A 20,182-nucleotide genomic window follows, 5' to 3' on the forward strand; every position below is an offset into this window, starting at 1 on the left:
AAAACTTCTCATTTAGCCAACTGTAAAGTTATGTGGCTGACCGCAGTGAAATAATATAAGGTGGAGCATGAAAAACTGGCCCCGAGTACAGACTGCTTGCCAATTACGCACGATTTGTTGACTGCTACAAGCAGAATAGATAAGCATGTAGTAATTAGGCAGTGAAGAAATAAGAAATAAGCTAATGCAAACAACAACTTTGAAACAATAGATGGCGATTCGTAGGCGACAATGAGCAGTCTAGTACTCAGGACCGATTTTTCATGCACCACCCTGTACCACTGAAATAATATTGTAGAAGTTATCATATTCTCTTTTCAAAATGTGACGCCATGCACCCTATTATGGAATGCGGACGTCATTCGGTTGTAAGTCAGTCTGCCTTCCATAACAATCAACATGCTCTTTTATCTTCGATCAAATAAAGATGGAAAATGGACACTTGTCTGTGCCATGCCGACTTCCTTTGCATGTGTAATAAAAAAAATCTTGCCTTTTTACAAGTATTTCTTCTGCTGTTTATCGAAACAGTGAAGTAAGCTGATATGCTATTTTGTTACCATGTAATTTTATGTAATTTACGTAATTATAAAATACCTTTTAATTACCGGTCATGGACTCTGAATAGAATACAAAAAGAACCAGAAGTTCTGAGTTAAAAAATGGTTTGAAACCAATCTAGAATGGGCATGTGCAGCAAAAGAAATGAAAAACAATTTGATACTGAACTAACTACGAGCAGTCAGTAGTGGAACTGCAACAAGTGGCCACGCAAAGAAGGACGAGTCCAGCCGAGGGAGACCGAGACCAACGGGAACGGGGCCGAGGCTGGCACGAGACCAGCTGATGTGCCATTGTGGGAACAAGACCGACCATTTCCCGATCCCAGGAACTATAAGTAGAAAGCCACGACCAAGACCGGCGGGAGCGGGACCGACGCTGGAAAAGACCAACCATTTCCCGCTCCCAGGAACTATAAGTAGAAAACTGGGACCAAAGTGAACTATGAAAGACCGTTCCTTAGAATTTGTCCATCGCTCATTCTGTTCATCATGATGAACCATTCCTTTGGACCTGTTAGTTTGTGAATGACCCATCTCTTACCAGTACCATTACTGCTACAAAAGGGGCTCAATATGGTGCCCATCAGTGTCCAGGGGAGTCTGAAAGTGCAGGACTGCATTCTGCACAGCAGAAGGAAGCATGTCTGTAGGTGTGATGCCTACTTCTCTTCATATGCTACACTTCAGATCAGCACATGTGTGAATGCTCTCCTCAGTAAACCTTGTCGTTCAGGTAGCCCCACAACCAGAAATCACAGGGAGTGAAACCAGGTGATCACACCGGCCGAGCACTTGGAAATGATCGGCTGATAATTTCATCATTTCCAAATGTGTTTCAGAGAAGCAGATGAACTTCACTAGCGATGTACAGTGGGACCCCATCTTGCACAAAAACCTCTTGCGTTCAATGCACCTCTCGCCTGTAGGAAGGGTGACGTGCCGACGAAGCATATCACAGTAACACTGGCCAGTCACACTGCATGTCTTTGGTACTTGAGCACCAATCTGTTAAAAAAAAAATGTAGATGCGAAGCCACACCATACGGTGACACATTCACCATTCAGAGGAACTTCTTGCACAGTGACTGGAGGGGGGCCCAGACCTCGTCAACTTCATTCCTTGCGAGAAATTGGAGAGCGAAGTCAACATGTCATTCTGCATCCTGTGGTGCAAGCTGCTGTACAGTATGGATCTTGTAGGCATACCATTTGAGAATAGTTCAAAGCATCTTCTGTACAATGGACCACGGGATGTTCAACTGTCGTGACACGGCACGCGCACTGCCTGACAATCGCAAATTGCACGTGGCGCTGTCTGCCTAACAACAGCGATTTCATGTAACACCTTTGGTACAGCTGGTCGTCGGCCTCTTCCCGGAGCAACGTCCAGTTCTCCAGTTGATATGAACTTTTCATTATGCTCCGCACAGCATGTGGAGAAAGAGATTCCTTCAGTAATCATTTCAGTCAGAGATATTCTTAAAGTGCAAGCTGCAGCATTACTTATTTTTATAATACAGCATTACCAACAATGCCCGGCTCTTTTTGTCCATGCTTATGTTGACACGTCAAAAAGTGCACTGCAACTGGTCAGGTGTGTGAGACTGTGAATCATGATGACTGATCATGGCACCTGGTGGCCATAGGTGGAACCGGACAGTGGTGCAGTGATGCATAGAATCATGCACCCCATACTCTGGACATTAATGCCACCAAATTTGATACTCGTACTGTAATTAGTTTCCATGTTATAAGGTGTTAAATGGGGAAACTTTAACTATAGCCAACCAGCCATCATTGTCAGTGGTTGTTTCCAGATGTTCGGCCTGGAGGTTTAAAGCCAATGATGATCTGAAACAAGTTTCCTCTATTCTCAGTCTCCATGAATGTAGTTTTGTGTGCGTGAATGGGACAGGCAGAGAAAGGGAGAGGGAGGATGCAAATGGGTTGGGGGTGGTGGGTGGGGGAGGAATTACACTGTTTCCTTAATGTGTTTTCCCTTTCTATCCTTTCTTTTCCTCCTGAAGAAATATCCAAAGTCTTATAAGCACCACCGTCTTTTATGCTTTTATGTTTGCTATCAGTCCAATTATAGATTTTTGCTATCAGTCCAATTATAGATTTTCCATCTGCGTGTGGCTTAATCTCATACATTGTTATTGCAATGGATTTTTACTTTTTTTATACTTAGCTTAGGAGCTGTACTGTCACAGAACAGGAGAACGAAAATGTAATTTTCTCCACATCCATTTGCATCTTTTAATAATTGCACTAAAATTATGCTAAAGAGTGACGAAAGCTATACTTTTCCCCTCTGAATAAAAATAACTTATATTTGGATCGAGACTGAAACTGGAGACTGCTCCATAAAGAATTCAGACATTTTACTTATTGTACAATCCTCAGGTGCAATGGTACACAAAAAAGGAAGCTGACTCATATGATGTTGAAACTAAGGTGATCTTCTGGTTCAGAAGAGGAATAGGGAGAAAAAAAAACTAATGAGAAGAAGTGGCAATGAAAAAGAGTTAAATTAATACAGTGACCTGGTTAAATAAAGACAGTGAAGAGCATAAGAACACATGAATAATAAGGAAAAGAAAGGAGGCAATGAGGGCTGGTTAATGCAATTGAGATAGCAGTAAGATTAAAAAAACTTTCAGACATTCTGTTAATTTTACTATGTTAAATTTAATTATTAATGTATTTCTTATTAATCTTATTAATGTATATCTAATTAATGTATATCTTGACTTCTTCCATCTTGCTATAAGTCCTCCTCCATGGCTGTATCTACAGACCATGATGAATGGATGAAAACTATACAAACAGTGGAATGTAGATGGTAATATCAAAATTTCACAAAAAATTACAGCTCACCATGTGAGATCATCTGTATACAGATAATGACTGTATCTAGAGCAAGTGTATTGCTTCACACAAAATGTAGCATAAGAATAATGTATGATAAGAAAGTTATCACAAGGAGTAAATCAAAGAGAAAAGAACATATTTTCATCTCGTAAAACACAGGCCAGTGATAGCACGAAAACTAGAGTTCAAAGAAGTCATCAACGGAAATCTTTTACTCTTTTACTATCAAATTGCGTATGAGGAGGTGAGTTATAGAGTTTGTTTCAACTATCCAAATTCCTAGGTTTTTCCGACAATTGAACATTAAAACAGTGTCATCTAATTTGCACTTCTCCACAGTTTGCTACTTATACATGCCAACCCCAAGTAACTGTTTCTGCTCTTTGGTTACCTCTTGCTAGTGTGTGTCTTCTTTAGATCCCTGAGAAGTGACTCTCATCCTGAGTCCTGTCTTGGGTTACATTTCATAGATAATTGTAAAAGCCAGCAATGAAAATGCATTTTGAAACAAATAATCTCACAATCAGAAACCACAATTACATTAGTCACAATAATAAAATATATACTGACCTAAGGATGGGTAGTTTACTAGCAGGCAGTCCTGAGGTAGGGCTAGAACGACAGCTACCACTCCTAGGTGATCCCAAGCCCTCCTCATGAAGATCAGATCTCGGTCCACCCAGGCGATCAAGGGAACTGTGACGTCTCGGAGGCACTGGTGTTGCCAGAACTGCGCCAAAGCTGTGTCTGTTGCTACTTATTCGCCGTTGAGCTGGACCCACAGTTGACACTGTTTGTCTTTCAAAGGTAGGGGGGGAATTTACCAGTAAATGCATATCTTGAGGAGAAGGTCTCAGAGCTGCATAATTGTCCAGGTTAAAGCTCCTTCTTGAAATCTGCTTGACTGTTTCTCCATTTTTTTCAGTGCTTATATCTCTCCTGTCATTCTTAGCAACTGCAGTTTCTGGTTCCCTCCTCACTACAGGACTGAAATTTCCACCTAGTTCACCTAAAAATTCTTCTTTCACTGGTGTCTTTCCAGTTGCATTAAAAGGAATTTGATCAATTGTGTTGCACATGGTTTGCTGCCTTCCACCTAAATCCTCCAGCTGATTGTCTGATACGATTTTACTCTTTATGACTCCTTTACTGACTGCATTACCATAGTCTCCTGGGTTCTCTGGACTCCCTGATGCTTCCCTCAGGTGTAAGTAATTCATTACTTTCTGTTCACTGCTGCCTTTATGAATGCTGTTATTACTGCCCATTTTGTTCTTAGACCCTTGTTTGTCTAAGGCACTGATGTAATTAATTTGTGAGCAATCATTATTTCTTGCCTGTCTGGCACTTCTTGCTTCTACTTTCCCAGTGATAATATTATTATGTACTGCTTTCTCTCCATCACCTTTTTCTGTTGAACATCCAGAAATTATGACAGTCTCATTACTCTCTCCTGCTGTATTTTTCTTAGTTTTATCAGTCACATTGCATAGTTTTGTTTCATCAAACTGTACCTTGGAGTCATGTATCACTAATGACAGGCCCTCTTCCATATAGTTCTCATGTTTGTTGTCAACAACATCTGCAACTGCTTTGCCGCAAATATTCACTCTGGCAAACAGCTTTTTATTTGTGTCCAGTTTTCCAGCAGGCATCATTTCCTTTTCAGAGCTGTCTCTTGTTTCCTGTGCAGACACTTTAATGTTGCTTCCAGCATTCTGTGTTTCATCATTTTCCTTCTGCACAGTTATGTTAGAGGATGGAATTGATGAACTCACAAATTTATCCTTATCTTTAGCCACAGTTTTTGATGATGTTCTATGAGCCTGAATCACAGATTTTGGAGACTGATAAGTTGGAATTCCTTCAAATGTCACACTTCTCCTACCAGTAAAATGTTCTCGGTCCCTGGAATTTCCTAAATGCATTTCAATCGCACTGTTTCTTTTCAGTGTGTATTGTGTGCCTCTACCACCTGAAGCAGTCTTCCCACCTGAAAACTGCCCACTACGCCTTCGTACCACTGGTGCCTTACCATCTTCCTCACCCTGCCTACCAGAGGGCTGCACATTTTCTGTTCTCACTGGGATGGCAGCAACACTATTCCTGTGTGCAGTGTCTCTGTTACCTCTACCTCTGTTAGACCTCATGATCACCGGACTGCCTAATAAAGAGGAACTTGTACGTCCTGGCTTCCCCATGGGAACCTTGGAAGCCCCGGGTCTATCTTTATTGACAGTATTATGTATCACTCCTCTAGCTATACCTGTTGGTTTTACATTCTGCAGCAGTGGATTTTGTTGATAGTTAGCTCCACCTGCAGCACCCTCACATGCAACTACTCTACCATTATCACTTTGTCCTGTATCTAAAAGATCAATGTCACTTGTCCCTTGCAAAGGTGTACTGTTGTCTGTCTGGCCTCTGCTCTTTGGACTAGATGATCCAGCCCAACTTCTCCTGTTCTGGTGTCGACCCTGCTGGCTGTGCCCTCTGCGGGGACTGGGTATATGTGTTGTTTGTTTTCCAGAGAGATGTATACCAGCATCAATTACAAAATCCTGTCCCTGAAGAACTCGACCGCTGCCAGTACTGCCACTTTAGTCAACAAGCATGGAAAAAAAGAAAGAAAACATAAAACATACTTCAGACATATATACACACAAAAAGACATTTTGCAAACAATCATTTGATTGAATAATATCTCAGCGTAAAAAAGAAAAGAAAAGAAGGAAAAGAAATAGAAACAAAAATGGGTAAATACAGATTCCATTTGTCCTGAGAGCAACTTTACTTGTAGCTAATGAAATTCAATAGCTGGGAAGTTGCAACCAACCATGGCAATGTAACAGTTATGTATACTATAAACAGTCTTGAGAAACAACTAGGCAGAAATGTGTTGTAAATGACCATAACTAAAGAGGAAGGAAGAAAAAAAAGGGAAGTGGGTCATCATCATCAAGTCACAGCCGTTTCCGGCTAACAGGCCTTCCAGTGTGAGCGTCATCTTCCACATCTGTACAGCCAGCCCTGAACCGAGCATGCCACTCAAACACACGCGTACAGCTCATGCTCTGTCCCCCAAACACTTGTTGCATCATTCCAAGGGTCTCTGTAGCACTTTTCCTGAGATTTGCACAGAATCTGATACACATGCACTGTTCTGTTCGCAGATCCATCGTAAAATCACTACACACCAAACACAGAGTATTACGGAAATCACTGTGGACATGCAACACATCCTCCCAGCTAAATGCCACTCTGCACACTGACTCATCAGATATGCAGCTCTCGCCACCTAGCGGTGCAAATATCTACTACTTCTATTCTACTTTCCAGATGGCCGCACCAGTCCCGAAAATTTTTGATTCCATCTCATATGGCTCCTTTTTCCTTTCCATGATATCATTCTTCACAATGCTGAGAAGAAGTGATACAAGGTACTCCCCTGGTGGACTCTATATTTGGTCTCACACCATTCTCCATTTCCTACCCTGCATCTTCTGCACAGCATCTTCACTTTCTCAATCAGTATTTTGGTTACATTTATTCTCTCTAGACATTCCCAGACTCTGGAATCTGGTACACTGTCATAGGCTTTTCTATGTCTAGGAAGACTAACTGATGCTTTTATCTTTCTCCACGTGTTTTCTTGTTGCGAAGATCAGGTGAATTGAACTCCTGTTTTTCAGAAACCCACATGTTTCTCCTTCCAGGTATGTTCAATTATCCTTTGCAGTCTATTTCCTATGACTTCCCCCAAAGGTTTTTAATCCACACACAACAATGCTGTACATCTGTTATTTTGAGGTAGTTTTCTACTAACGTTTTTGAATAACGATGTAATTACATGTTTGGCCCAATCAGCAGTGATTTCGTTCTTTCTACAGATTTCATTTAACACACTGTACAGCCAATGGATTCCATATGTTCCTGCTGCCTTGATTATGTCTGCATTTAATTCATCAACTCCATTAGATTTTCCTTTGCTCATGCTTTTCAGAGGAGTTTGACTTCCAACCTGCATAGCGGTGCTGTTTCTTTATTGCTTCTGTTCTAATCACAATGCCCACTCTGCATTTCATTACCATTAAGTTGTTGTTCATGCCTCAATTCATTCAAGAGTTCGTTGAAGAATTCCTCCATTATTGTTTGAATATCTGTCATGTTTCTGACTAGGCTCTTATCTTTGCCCTCAACTACCTTAAGTGGCATAACATTCCCGATTCGGAAAATGAGGATCGCTGTCCAGTGAGGCAGTAAGAGTTAGTATGCTCTGTATGCTCACAATGTTGACACGTGTTATGTATGTGTGCTTACAAATAAGTAGAGCGGAAATCGTACCTCTGCGCTGTGTCACTATTCTGCTATCACGCTGCTGCTACCCTATTTCCCACAGTGGTGACCCTGAATACCTGCATCGTGCCACAGAAAATCTGCCACACCAGTTACACCATCAAGAATGCTGCTGTTACAAATGGTACAACCTAGCCGTTTCTTCGGTAATGTTGACGACATCTCTCAACAAGTGCTCGTGAATTCTATGAACATCCCATGTGCAAAATCATTAAATATCTGCTAAGGCTTGAACGATACTACAGTGCCAAAATGACATAGCGACAATGCCTTCATTTCCAGAATGAGATTTTCACTCTGCAGCGGAGTGTGCGCTGATATGAAACTTCCTGGAAGATTAAAACTGTGTGCCCGACCGAGACTCGAACTGCGAAAGGAGAGCTTCTGTAAAGTTTGGAAGGTAGGAGACGAGGTACTGGCAGAAGTAAAGCTGTGAGTACCGGTCGTGAGTCGTGCTTCGGTAGCTCAGATGGTAGAGCACTTGCCCGCGAAAGGCAAAGGTCCCGAGTTTGAGTCTCGGTCGGGCACACAGTTTCAATCTGCCAGGAAGTTTCAATGCCTTCATTGTCTGCCACAGCTTCAGAGCAACTTCGCATTGCTGCTGCTGCCAAGCAGCAAACTGTGCTATGACAAGTGTTGAATTTACCAAGTACTTTAAAATAAATACTCCATATTTGATAGTGGATCTATTCCTGGTATATCAGACAAAAGTGCAGCAGAGAGTCACAATAAACAATGGCTGCCCGCCTTCATAACAAACATTAATCTAAGTGCCTTCAACTTTTGCACAGGAAACGTCGTGTGTTCCAGTGCTAGTGATTATGAACATTATGACATTCACATTAAGAGCCTGAAGCATATGGACATCCATAATGCCATTATGACTGAACAATAATTGTTGCACCATATCACTCCATCATTCCATTTCGTCATCCATCTGCCAATGGACCACAGGATCAAGGTTTACATCACCTTTCAGTATTTGTGCTTTCCAATTTTCCAAATCTTGTTCTGACTGTTGTGACTATACGTGAGTTCTGTGAGACAGACTATGATGTCTCTCATTTCCCAGCTGCACCGGGCATCACAACCGACTTGCTTCCAGTCCAGCTCCATGCTTCACATTTGCATCACCCAGCACCAATACCAACCATTGACTCCAAGAAAGCATTTTTCATGACCTAACCTTGGCAAGGTCGCATACCACTTCTTCCCGGTTTGAGTAATGTCACACCCACATCAGTCACACCGCAAATGACTGCACATCTGCACAAACTCCATGAGACACAGAGAGTGCCATTGGATAATAAATGGACCATGCCTTCCTTCCGTACAGTGCCAGGACCTTACATGCACTCTCACATGCATTGCTCACTGTCTCAGACTTCTGACATTGGAAAAGTTGTACCTATTGCATCGGTTCCAGAACTTCACTCACGTGTACAGCTATTCTTCCAACAGCCACCCAAGTTCTATGCACATTAGACACCCATGCCGCAACATGGCGCACGTCATACAGGCTGCCCTACATCAAGCCGTATTTCCTGTCTGTCTTGCGCACCGATGCTCCTGCACCTCCCAAGTCTCCCACGTTGCTCCATGCTCTCCTCGTGATAGTGCCTTACAATTAAACCATTGACAACCATCATATTGTTCACCACCATCCAAAACTACCGTTATTCCACACGGACTCTCCCACGATGTGGTTTGCCCTCAGCGAGTATTTGATGTCAGACAGTGGCAACATTGGGGATGATGAGAAGTTTGTCCCCTCTTAATCACCTCAGAGACAGTGTGGATCTTATTAGCAACTTGCTTTTGTATGTTCCAGGCTCTCACAAATATGAAACTGCTAAGACACTGCTGCTCCGACGACTAATACGGATGCCTGAGCAGCAACAAAGAGACTACTTTGGGCAACAGCACGCCTTCCTCCCTCTGGTGCCACCTGTGAGTTCTAATTGACCCAGAGCTCCTGCCTGATCACACACTATGAACACATTGGCTCCTAAAACTGCCAGTGAATATCCAAACAGTGATACTAGTGCATGAAGAGGCACCACAAGAGCTTAAACTTCAACCTGCTGACAGAATGAACGCACTATCACAACATCGCATTCTAGTCAACAACCAACAGTGTCACGCTGCAGCTGATCTTAATATGTCTGCACTGAAGCTGAGTTTGCACAATCCTGGCCAAGCTGCCCCAACATTCCGCGCAGCCACAAACTGCCCAACAACGGCCAGACCGACCCGAACTGGCTTATGCTCCCCACCTCTACCACTCCAAGCACCAGTGGACAAGAGACACCTACTGTGACAGCTGAGGTTGTCAACCCCCCCCCCCAGTTGGCCACTGCCCCGACTGTGTATAAACAAAAGCCCCCAACGAAGTGCATCACCTGCTTCCATGCCCAGCATACAACAATGCTATTTCTGGTTTCAAACCAGATTTGGGCAGGATGCATTGCACTGCAGACTAGCCTGCATCTACCCAAACTAGTACTGTGATCTGACATAGGTGCAGCAGGCCACTCTTCAATAACAAGACACCTCTGCACACCACAACAAAACAGCAACAATGCAGCATTTCAACGGGCAGATGGCCAAGACTATTTGTCCATGACAGGTGCCTGCACATGTATTTCCTTGTTGATAGCATGGCTGATGTGAGCACTCTACAGCCTGCTCTTGCACCTGCTACACTGTTGCCATCGATGCTGCAACTGCACCCAGCCAATGACACTTTAATTGCAGTTGCAGGAAAGGCACACATCACACTTGAGCTTGGCACGAATACGCAAATACGTTGGACATTCCTAGTGGCAGAGACAGCTAAACCGGTTCTTGTAGTCAACTTCCTCTGGCACTACCAACTACTGCAAGATTTAAATCACGCCCTCCTATTCTGATGGGATGGCTAGCATTCAATCTGCAGTGTGGTCAGCAATATACTACCTGCTGTCACTGCAACGCCCTCGGTCACAATGCCACCACGTGACACACCACTCAACCTGTAGCTACAAAAAGAAGAACTTTTCAATCAACTACACTTACAGGAAGCCGAGTACTCATCATTACATCATGACAATGAGGTCACAAGCCTCACCAACAAATAACTACAGAGACGAACCATGGGCGCCACCGCATCACTACATACAGCATGGGGTGCTCTATGGCAGCATAATATCTCTGACTCGTTAATGATCATCACTGCCTCATGAGGCAGTGGGAGTTACTGTTATGCTCTGTACACTTGTAAAGCTTACAAATGTTATGTATATGTGTTTGCTAATAAATAGTATCTCTATGCCGTGGCACTATTCTGCTACCACACTGCCGGTATCCTATTTGCCACAACTTCATGGATTCTTGGCCTTAGCTTATTACTTTGTCAAGGAGTTTCTTATTACCATTGCAGTTTACTGTAAGTTTGTCTGTAAATTCCTCCCAGCATTTCTTTTTCTCCTCAGCTAATACACATTTTACAATTAGTTTTCACTGCCTGTATTCTTGGGTCAGTATTTTCATGTGTTTTTCATTCTTCAGAGTCGTCTGCTTTATGTTTCTTTTTGTCCAATAGTTTCTTTGGTTTCTTGGATGTACTTTATCTTTTATCCTTTTGTTTCATTGTGGTGTTTCTCGTTCTCTAACTCTGGTGCTTGTATTCCCGCAGTTCTTTGTTGTTTCTCCAACAAAGGCATCCCAAAACTCTTTCCACATCGTTCTTCATCACTTTGTATTGCACTGGTAGGTAACTTATCCCTTATTACTTGTAAAAAGGAACTCCACTTTTTCACCTTTCTAGCTCCTACTTCTTCATCTTTTGTTTTCTTTGCAACCCAAACTTTGTAAACACAGTGTCTGAGAAGATTGCCGCTGTTAACCTATGATAGTCATTCAAGTTTTCGCTACGTATAGTCTTCACATCTGTTACCCAATCTACTTCTTCCATCATTTTTTAAGATGTAACCAATTAGAGATTTCCATCTTTTATCCCAACTTATCTGATATTTTGTGGCTGCCTCTATTTTTCATCCCTATGTTCTTGATAGTCAATGAGTTTTTTCTACAGAAAGAGAGTAGTTATTCTCCCATGTATTTCTGCTTGAATATCCAAATAGGCCAATTACAGTCTTATAGTTTGTTCTATCCTTCCCAACTTGTGCATTTAGATCTCCCATGACTATTATTACTGTATGGTTAAATGATGATGGAGTCCTCGTGGGTAAGATAATCCAGAGGTAAAATAGTCCCCCATTCGGATCTCCGGGCAGAGACTACTTAAGAGGACGTCATTATCAGGAGAAAGAAAACTGGTGTTCTATGGATCGGAGCGTGGAATGTCAGGACCCTTAATCAGGCAGGTAGATTAGAAAATTTAAAAAGGGAAATGGATAGGTTAAAGTTAGATACAGTGGGAATTAGTGAAGTTCGGTACCAGGAGGAACAAGACTTTTGGTCAGGTGAATACAGGGTTATAAATACAAATCAAATAGGGGTAATGCAGGAGTAGGTTTAATAACGAATAGGAAAATAGGAGTTCAGGTAAGCTACTACAAACAGTATAGTGAACGCATTATTGTGGCCTAGATAGACACGAACCCATGCCCACTAAAGTAGTACAAGTTTATATGCCAACTAGCTCTGCAGATGACGAAGAAATTGATGAAATGTATGATGAGATAAAAGAAATTATTCAGGTAGTGAAGGGAGACGAAAATTTAATAGTCATGGGTGACTGGAATTAGAGAGTAGGAAAAGGGAGAGAAGGAAACATAGTAAGTGAATATGGACTGGGGGTAAGAAATGAAAGAGGAAGCCATCCATCTGGTAGAATTTTGCACAGATCATAACTTAATCATAGCTAACAATTGGTTCAAGAATCATAAAAGATGGTTGTATACATGGAAGAATCCTGGAGATACTACAAGGTATCAGATAAATTCTAAAATGGTAAGACAGAGATTTAGGAAGCAGGTTTTAAATTGTAGGACTTTTTCCAGGGGCAGATGTGGACACTGGCCACAATCTATTGGTTATGAACTATCGATTAAAACTGAAAAAACTGCAAAAAGGTGGGAATTTAAGGAGATGGGACCTGGATAAACTGACTAAACCAGAGGTTGTACATAGTTTCATGGAGAGCATAAGGGAACAATTGACAGGAATGGGGGGAAAGAAATACAGTAGAAGAAGAATGGGTAGCTCTCAGGGATGAAGTAGTGAAGGCAGCAGAGGATCAAGTAGGTAAAAAGGTGAGGGCTAGTAGAAATCCTTGGGCCAGAGGACACATGTATGTATGTAGAAGCATATATGACCAGGGGTAAGATAGACGCCGTCTACAGGAAAATTAAAGAGACCTTTGGAGAAAAGAGAGCCACTTGTATGAATATCAAGAGCTAAGATGGAAACACAGTTCTAAGCAAAGAAGGGAAAGCAGAAAGGTGGAAGGAGTATATAGAGGGTCTATACAAGGGTGATGTACTTGAGGACAATATTATGGAAATGGAAGAGGATGTAGATGAAGATGAAATGGGAGATATGATACTGCGTGAAGAGTTTGACAGAGCACTGAAAGACCTGAGTCGCAACAAGGCCCCAGGATTACACAACATTACATTAGAACTACTGACAGCCTTGGGAGAGCCAGTCCTGACAAAACTCTACCATCTGGTGATCAGAATGTTCCAGTTCAAGGTGGTATTAGATGACCTGGCTTTGTAGCTGCTTCTTGGGGGTGGTGGCTTGATGGGGGGGGGGGGGGGGGGGGCGGCGGCATACGGCATGGGAAATCTAGAATGAGATTTTCACTTTGCAGCAGAGTGTGCGCTGATATGAAACTGCCTGGCAGATTAAAACTGTGTGTGAACCAAGATTCGCACCCAGGTCCTTCGCCTTTCATGGGCAAGTGCTCTACTGACTGAGCTACCCAAGCACAACTCACAATCCATCCTCACAGCTTCAATTCTGCCAGTGTCTCATCTCCTACCTTCCAAACTTCACATAAACTCTTCTGCAAACCTTGCAGAACTAGCACTCCTGGAAGAAAGGATATTGTGGAGACATAGCTTAGCTGCATCCTGGGGAATATTTCCACTATGCCTGCAAAAGGCAAAGGTCCCAAGTCCAAGTCTTGGTCTGGCACACAGTTTAAATTTGCCAGGAGGTTTCATATCAGCGCACAGCCTGCTCCAGAGTGAAAATCTCACTCTGGAAACATCCCCCAGGCTGTGACTACGCCATATCTCTGCAATACCTTTCTTCCAGAAGTGCTAGTTCTGCAAGGTTCACAGAAGAGCTTCTGTGAAGTCTGGAAGGTAGGAGACGAAGTACTGGCAGAATTGAAGCTGTGAGGACAGGTCGTGAATCGTGTTTGGGTAGCTCAGTCGGTAGAGCACTTGCCTGTAAAAGGCAAAGGTCACAAGTTCGAGTCTTGGTTCGCATACAGTTTTAATCTGCCAGGGAGTTTCATGAGAAATCTGTTTGCAGAATAGGTTTGGGGATGGAGCCTGTATGTGAAGGCCTTTGTGAGACTTTCAGCATACTGGATAAGGGAATACTTATCATTGCAGACACTTTGTCCCTGGATGACCACACTGTATGAGAGGGATTTTTTGGTGTGGAAGAGATGGCAGCTGCTGCAGGTACTGTTTCTGGTTAGTGGATTTAATGTGGAGAGACCTGGTGGAAGGACTCGCCTGACTCAACAACCTACAAATTCCATCAGCGGGATCCCATCTCAGAAGTCCAACATAACCTCCAACCACTACTTAAAGCCTTAGGTCCAACCCAGAACCTCTCACCTGAATCCATTTTCCTCCTCATTTCTATGACACATTACACACCCACCTCCCACATGCTCCCAAAAATCAACAATCCTGAACAATCTACTGCAGCTGGTTATTATGTTCGCACTGAAAGATTATTGACCCTTATTCATCAACACCTCCAACCCATTGCCCGATATCCACCCTCCCACATCAAAGATACCAACCACTTCCTTCACCTACTCTCCACCATACCTGTCCCTTTATCTCTTGGATCCCTAATTGTCACTGTTGACGTCACTTCCCTCTACACCAACATCCCTCGTGCCCTTGGTCTTGCCACAATTGAACACTTATCTCCCCAACGTCCTTCAAATTCCAAACCCATTTCCTCATTCCTCATACCCATACAAACAAATCTGAGCCACCGCCATGGGCACTCCCATGGCACCCTTCTAATGCCAACCTGTTTATGGGCCACCTACAGGAAACCTCTCTAGCCTTCCAAAAGCCCAAACCCCTGGTTTTGTTCAGGTTCATTGATGGTATCTTTGTGGTATGGACTCAGTGCCAAGACATCCACTCATCATTCCTTCTCAACCTCAACCTTTCTCTCCCATCTTCTTCATCTGGTTCCTCCTCAAGCCAGCATGCCTCCTTTCTGGACGTTAACTTCCTCCTCTCTGGCAGCTCATCCACACCTATGTCCACATTGAACTCACCAACAGCCAACAGTACCCATATTTCGACAGCTGCCATCCTCCTACACCAAAAGTGTAGGCAGACGGGGTACCTGCAGTGATGATAACTCCCTTTCCCCAACATGCTGAAGGTGTCACGAAGGGCCTCCACAACCAGGCACTAACCCTAAATCTAGTTCGCAAACAGATTTCCCATGCCATAATCCCTACACACCCCAATCCTCCCACACCACCCCCAAGAACCATCTACAAGGAGTGCACCTTTCGTCACCTAATACCACTTTGGGACTCAAACATCTGAAACACAGCCTTCCTCAGAGCTTTGATTAGCTATCATCATGCTCTGAAATGACAGACATCCTTCCCACTCCTAATAAAAGTTGTGTTCCATCATCCACCCAAACCTCCAGAACATCCTAGTCCATCCTTATGCCACTCCCAATCCCAACACCCTTGGCACAAGGGTCACATGCCTAAAGGGAGACTCACATGCCTGTGCGAAACCCATGTGTAGGACCTCCCTAATACACCTTCCCAGCATTTCCAGTCCTATCAGAAGCTGGACCCTCTGTGAAAGCAATGATGTCATATACCATCTCTGTTGTAGTCATTGGACAGCTTTTTATATTGGTACAACTACTGTCCAGCTATTCACCAGGATGAATGGCCACACTAAACTGTGGCCAAGAGCAAAATGGACCACACTATGGCACAACATGTTGCTGAAAATAAAGTGCTTTATTTCAATGGCTGCTTCATAGCCCAGGCTGTATAGCCCTCCCCCCCCCCCCCCCCCCCCCCCACACACACACACACACACTTCTACCACCACCACCATCACCAGCTTTTCTGAACTGTACACATCGAGTTATCCTTACAACACATTCTTCACTCCTGAAATCAAATTGGCCTCAGTCTATGGTCCTCACACACTCTACCCAATGGTTTCTGGCCCCTCTGTCTTATCACTGCTTCCCAATTAATGTCCCCGGACCCTCACTGTGTGCTACATCTACATCTACATCTACATCTACATCCATACTCCGCAAGCCACCTGATGGTGTGTGGCGGAGGGTACCTTCAGTACCTCTATCGGTTCTCCCTTCTATTCCAGTCTCGTATTGTTCGTGGAAAGAAGGATTGTCAGTATGCCTCTGTGTGGGCTCTAATCTCTCTGATTTTATCCTCATGGTCTCTTCGCGAGATATACGTAGGAGGGAGCAATATACTGCTTGACTCTTCGGTGAAGGTATGTTCTCGAAACTTTGACAAAAGCCCATACCGAGCTACTGAGCGCCTCTCCTGCAGAGTCTTCCACTGGAGTTTATCTATCATCTCCGTAACGCTTTCGCGATTACTAAATGATCCTGTAATGAAGCGCGCTGCTCTCCGTTGGATCTTCTCTATATCTTCTATCAACCCTATCTGGTACGGATCCCACACTGCTGAGCAGTATTCAAGCAGTGGGCGAACAAGCGTACTGTAACCCACTTCCTTTGTTTTCCGATTGCATTTCCTTAGGATTCTTCCAATGAATCTCAGTCTGGCATCTGCTTTACCGACGATCAGCATTATATGATCATTCCATTTTAAATCACTCCTAATGCGTACTCCCAGATAATTTATGGTATTAACTGCTTCCAGTTGCTGACCTGCTATTTTGTAGCTAAATGATAAAGGATCTATCTTTCTGTGTATTCGCAGCACATCACACTTGTCTACATTGAGATTCAATTGCCATTCCCTGCACCATGCGTCAATTCGTTGCAGATCCTCCTGCATTTCAGTACAATTTTCCATTGTTACAACCTCTCGATACACCACAGCATCATCTGCAAAAAGCCTCAGTGAACTTCCGATGTTATCCACCAGGTCATTTATGTATATTGTGAATAGCAACGGTCCTATGACACTCCCCTGAGGCACACCTGAAATCACTCTTACTTCGGAATACTTCCCTCCATTGAGAATGACATGCTGCGTCCTGTTATCTAGGAACTCCTCAATCCAATCACACAATTGGTGTGATAGTCCATATGCTCTTACTTTGTTCATTAAACAACTGTGGGGAACTGTATCGAACGCCTTGTGGAAGTCGAGAAACATGGCATCTACCTGTGAACCCGTGTCTATGGCTCTCTCAGTCTCGTGGACGAATAGCACAAGCTGGGTTTCACATGACCGTCTTTTTCGAGACCCATGCTGATTCCTACAGAGTAGATTTCTAGTCTCCAGAAAAGTCATTATACTCGAACACAATACGTGTTCCAAAATTCTACAACTGATCGACGTTAGAGATATAGGTCTATAGTTCTGCACATCTGTTCGACGTCCCTTCTTGAAAACGGGGATGACCTGTGCCCTTTTCCAATCCTTTGGAACGCTACGCTCTTCTAGAGACCTACGGTACACCGCTGCAAGAAGGGGGGCAAGTTCCTTCGTGTACTCTGTGTAAAATTGAACTGGTATCCCATCAGGTCCAGAGGCCTTTCCTTTTTGAGCGATTTTAATTGTTTCTGTATCCCACTGTCATCTATTTCGATATCTACCATTTTGTCATCTGTGCGACAATCTAGAGAAGGAACTACAGTGCAATCTTCCTCTGTGAAACAACTATGGAAAAAGACATTTAGTATTTCGGCCTTTAGTCTGCCATCCTCTGTTTCAGTACCATTTTGGTCACAGAGTGTCTGGACATTTTGTTTTGATCCACCTACCGCTTTGACATAAGACCAAAATTTCTTAGGATTTTCTGCCAAGTCAGTACATAGAACTTTACTTTCGAATTCACTGAACGCCACTCGCATAGCCCTCCTCACACTACATTTCGCTTCGCGTAATTTTTGTTTGTCTGCAAGGCTTTGGCTATGTTTATGTTTGCTGTGAAGTTCCCTTTGCTTCCGCAGCAGTTTTCTAACTCGGTTGTTGAACCACGGTGGCTCTTTTCCATCTCTTACGATCTTGCTTGGCACATACTCATCTAACGGATATTGTACGATGGTTTTGAACTTTGTCCACTGATCCTCAACACTATCAGTACTTGAGACAAAACTTTTGTGTTGAGCCAACAGGTACTCTGAAATCTGCTTTTTGTCACTTTTTCTAAACAGAAAAATCTTCCTACCCTTTTTAATATTCCTATTTACGGCTGAAATCATCGATGCCGTAACCGCTTTATGATCGCTGATTCCCTGTTCTGCGTTAACTTTTTCAAATAGTTCGGGTCTGTTTGTCACCAGAAGGTCTAATATGTTATCACCACGAGTAGGTTCTCTGTTTAACTGCTCAAGGTAGTTTTCAGATAAAGCACTTAAAAAAATTTCACTGGATTCTTTGTCCCTGCCACCCGTTATGAACGTTTGAGTCTCCCAGTCTATATCCGGTAAATTAAAATCTCCACCCAGAACTATAACATGGTGGGGAAATCTACTCGAAATATTTTCCAAATTATCCTTCAGGTGCTCAGCCACAACAGCTGCTGAGCCAGGGGGCCTATAGAGACATCCAATTACCATGTCTGAGCCTGCTTTAACCGTGACCTCCACCCAAATTATTTCACATTTCATATCTCTGTCAATTTCCTTAGATACTATTGCACTTCTTATCGCTATAAACACGCCTCCCCCTTCACTGTTCAGCCTGCCTCTGCGGTGTACATTCCCATCTGCTGCTCTCCACCACAGCACCCACAGGTCTTTTCCTCTCTCCTTTTCTGTTTCCCATTTCCCCCCTTCCCCACAGCCTCCCAAACATTGTCTGGCAGCCTTGTCCTGCCTCCAACTAGTCATCATAAACATTGCCTGGCAGCCATGTCCTGCCTCCAACTAATCCCTTCATGCTCCACCAGGTAGCGCTAACTTGTCACCCCCCATTTGTACCCTACTATCCTTCTCCTTTCCCCACCCCACTCCAGACTGCTGCTTCCATTCGACACAAGGCGTTGCATTCTGGCTGGAGTGGCCAGGGATAACGGTTATGTGTGAAAGAGGCGTGCCTGCTTATGTGAATATGTGCCTGTTTTCCTTTCTGAAGAAGGCTTTGGCTAAAATTTCAAATGTGTAACAATCTTATCACCATGCCTGTCTGGAGATCAATGTGTCATCTTTAAGGTGAGTAGTAACTTACCCTTTTCATAATGTTATTGATATTCTGACCTGGACTTTCCATTGTTTGAGGGAGAACAAAGTTGTTTACGTTATGTCGGTGTCATGGGTGGTTAGCGTCCATATGTTATGTGTTATAACTAAGTAAAAGTTTAAGTAATACATTGATTATGTTTTAAAATAATACACAGATGTACTACTTACAATATAAATAGATATATATACTCTCCAGCTGACAGAGAGTACAAACTGTTGATTTATTTGTGAGTAAGGCAATTCCACTGTAAATGTTGTCATTTTGTTATTTCAGATGAACTCAAGTTGTTTTCTTTAGTGTTTGTGTATTTGGAGTGTTTCAGGGATGTCTAGTTTTTTGTCCTTAGGTTGGATATGTAGGATGCCGGCACTTGAGTTGTCGGCTTGGTTTACTTCATGCAGATGGTTAGATACTGCTGATGTATGTTTTTTTTTTCTTTTTTTTTCTTTTTTCTTTTCTAGTGCTCTGATTGAGCAGGAACAGGGAATTGTATCTATGCTTTATAGATCTAGAAAAGGCATATGACCGGGTTCTTAGGAAGAAGTTATTGTCTGTTCTACAAGATTATGGAATAGGAGGCAAACTTTTGCAAGCAATTAAAGTTCTTTACATGGATAGTCAGGCAGCAGTTAGAGTTGACGGTAAGTTGAGTTCATGGTTCAGAGTAGTTTCAGGGGTAAGACAAGGCTGCAACCTGTCTCCACTGTTGTTCATATTATTTATGGATCATATGTTGAAAACAATAGACTGGCTGGGTGAGATTAAGATATGTGAACAC

General features: G+C 43.0%; 1 protein-coding gene across 3 annotated transcripts in view; it reads right to left on the reverse strand.

Moving 5' to 3' along the window:
• LOC126092135 (uncharacterized) overlaps positions 1–20,182 on the reverse strand; it is a 255,965-nt gene that overhangs the window by 11,034 nt on the left and 224,749 nt on the right. For all 3 annotated transcript variants that reach the window (XM_049907592.1, XM_049907593.1, XM_049907595.1), the window contains exon 18: positions 4,008–6,035. In XM_049907592.1, the coding sequence (XP_049763549.1) occupies positions 4,008–6,035 (2,028 nt within the window). The remainder of the gene's footprint in view (positions 1–4,007; positions 6,036–20,182) is intronic.

The sequence above is a fragment of the Schistocerca cancellata genome, chromosome 7 (genome assembly GCF_023864275.1).
Source record: "Schistocerca cancellata isolate TAMUIC-IGC-003103 chromosome 7, iqSchCanc2.1, whole genome shotgun sequence".
Taxonomy (NCBI): Eukaryota; Metazoa; Arthropoda; class Insecta; order Orthoptera; family Acrididae; genus Schistocerca; species Schistocerca cancellata.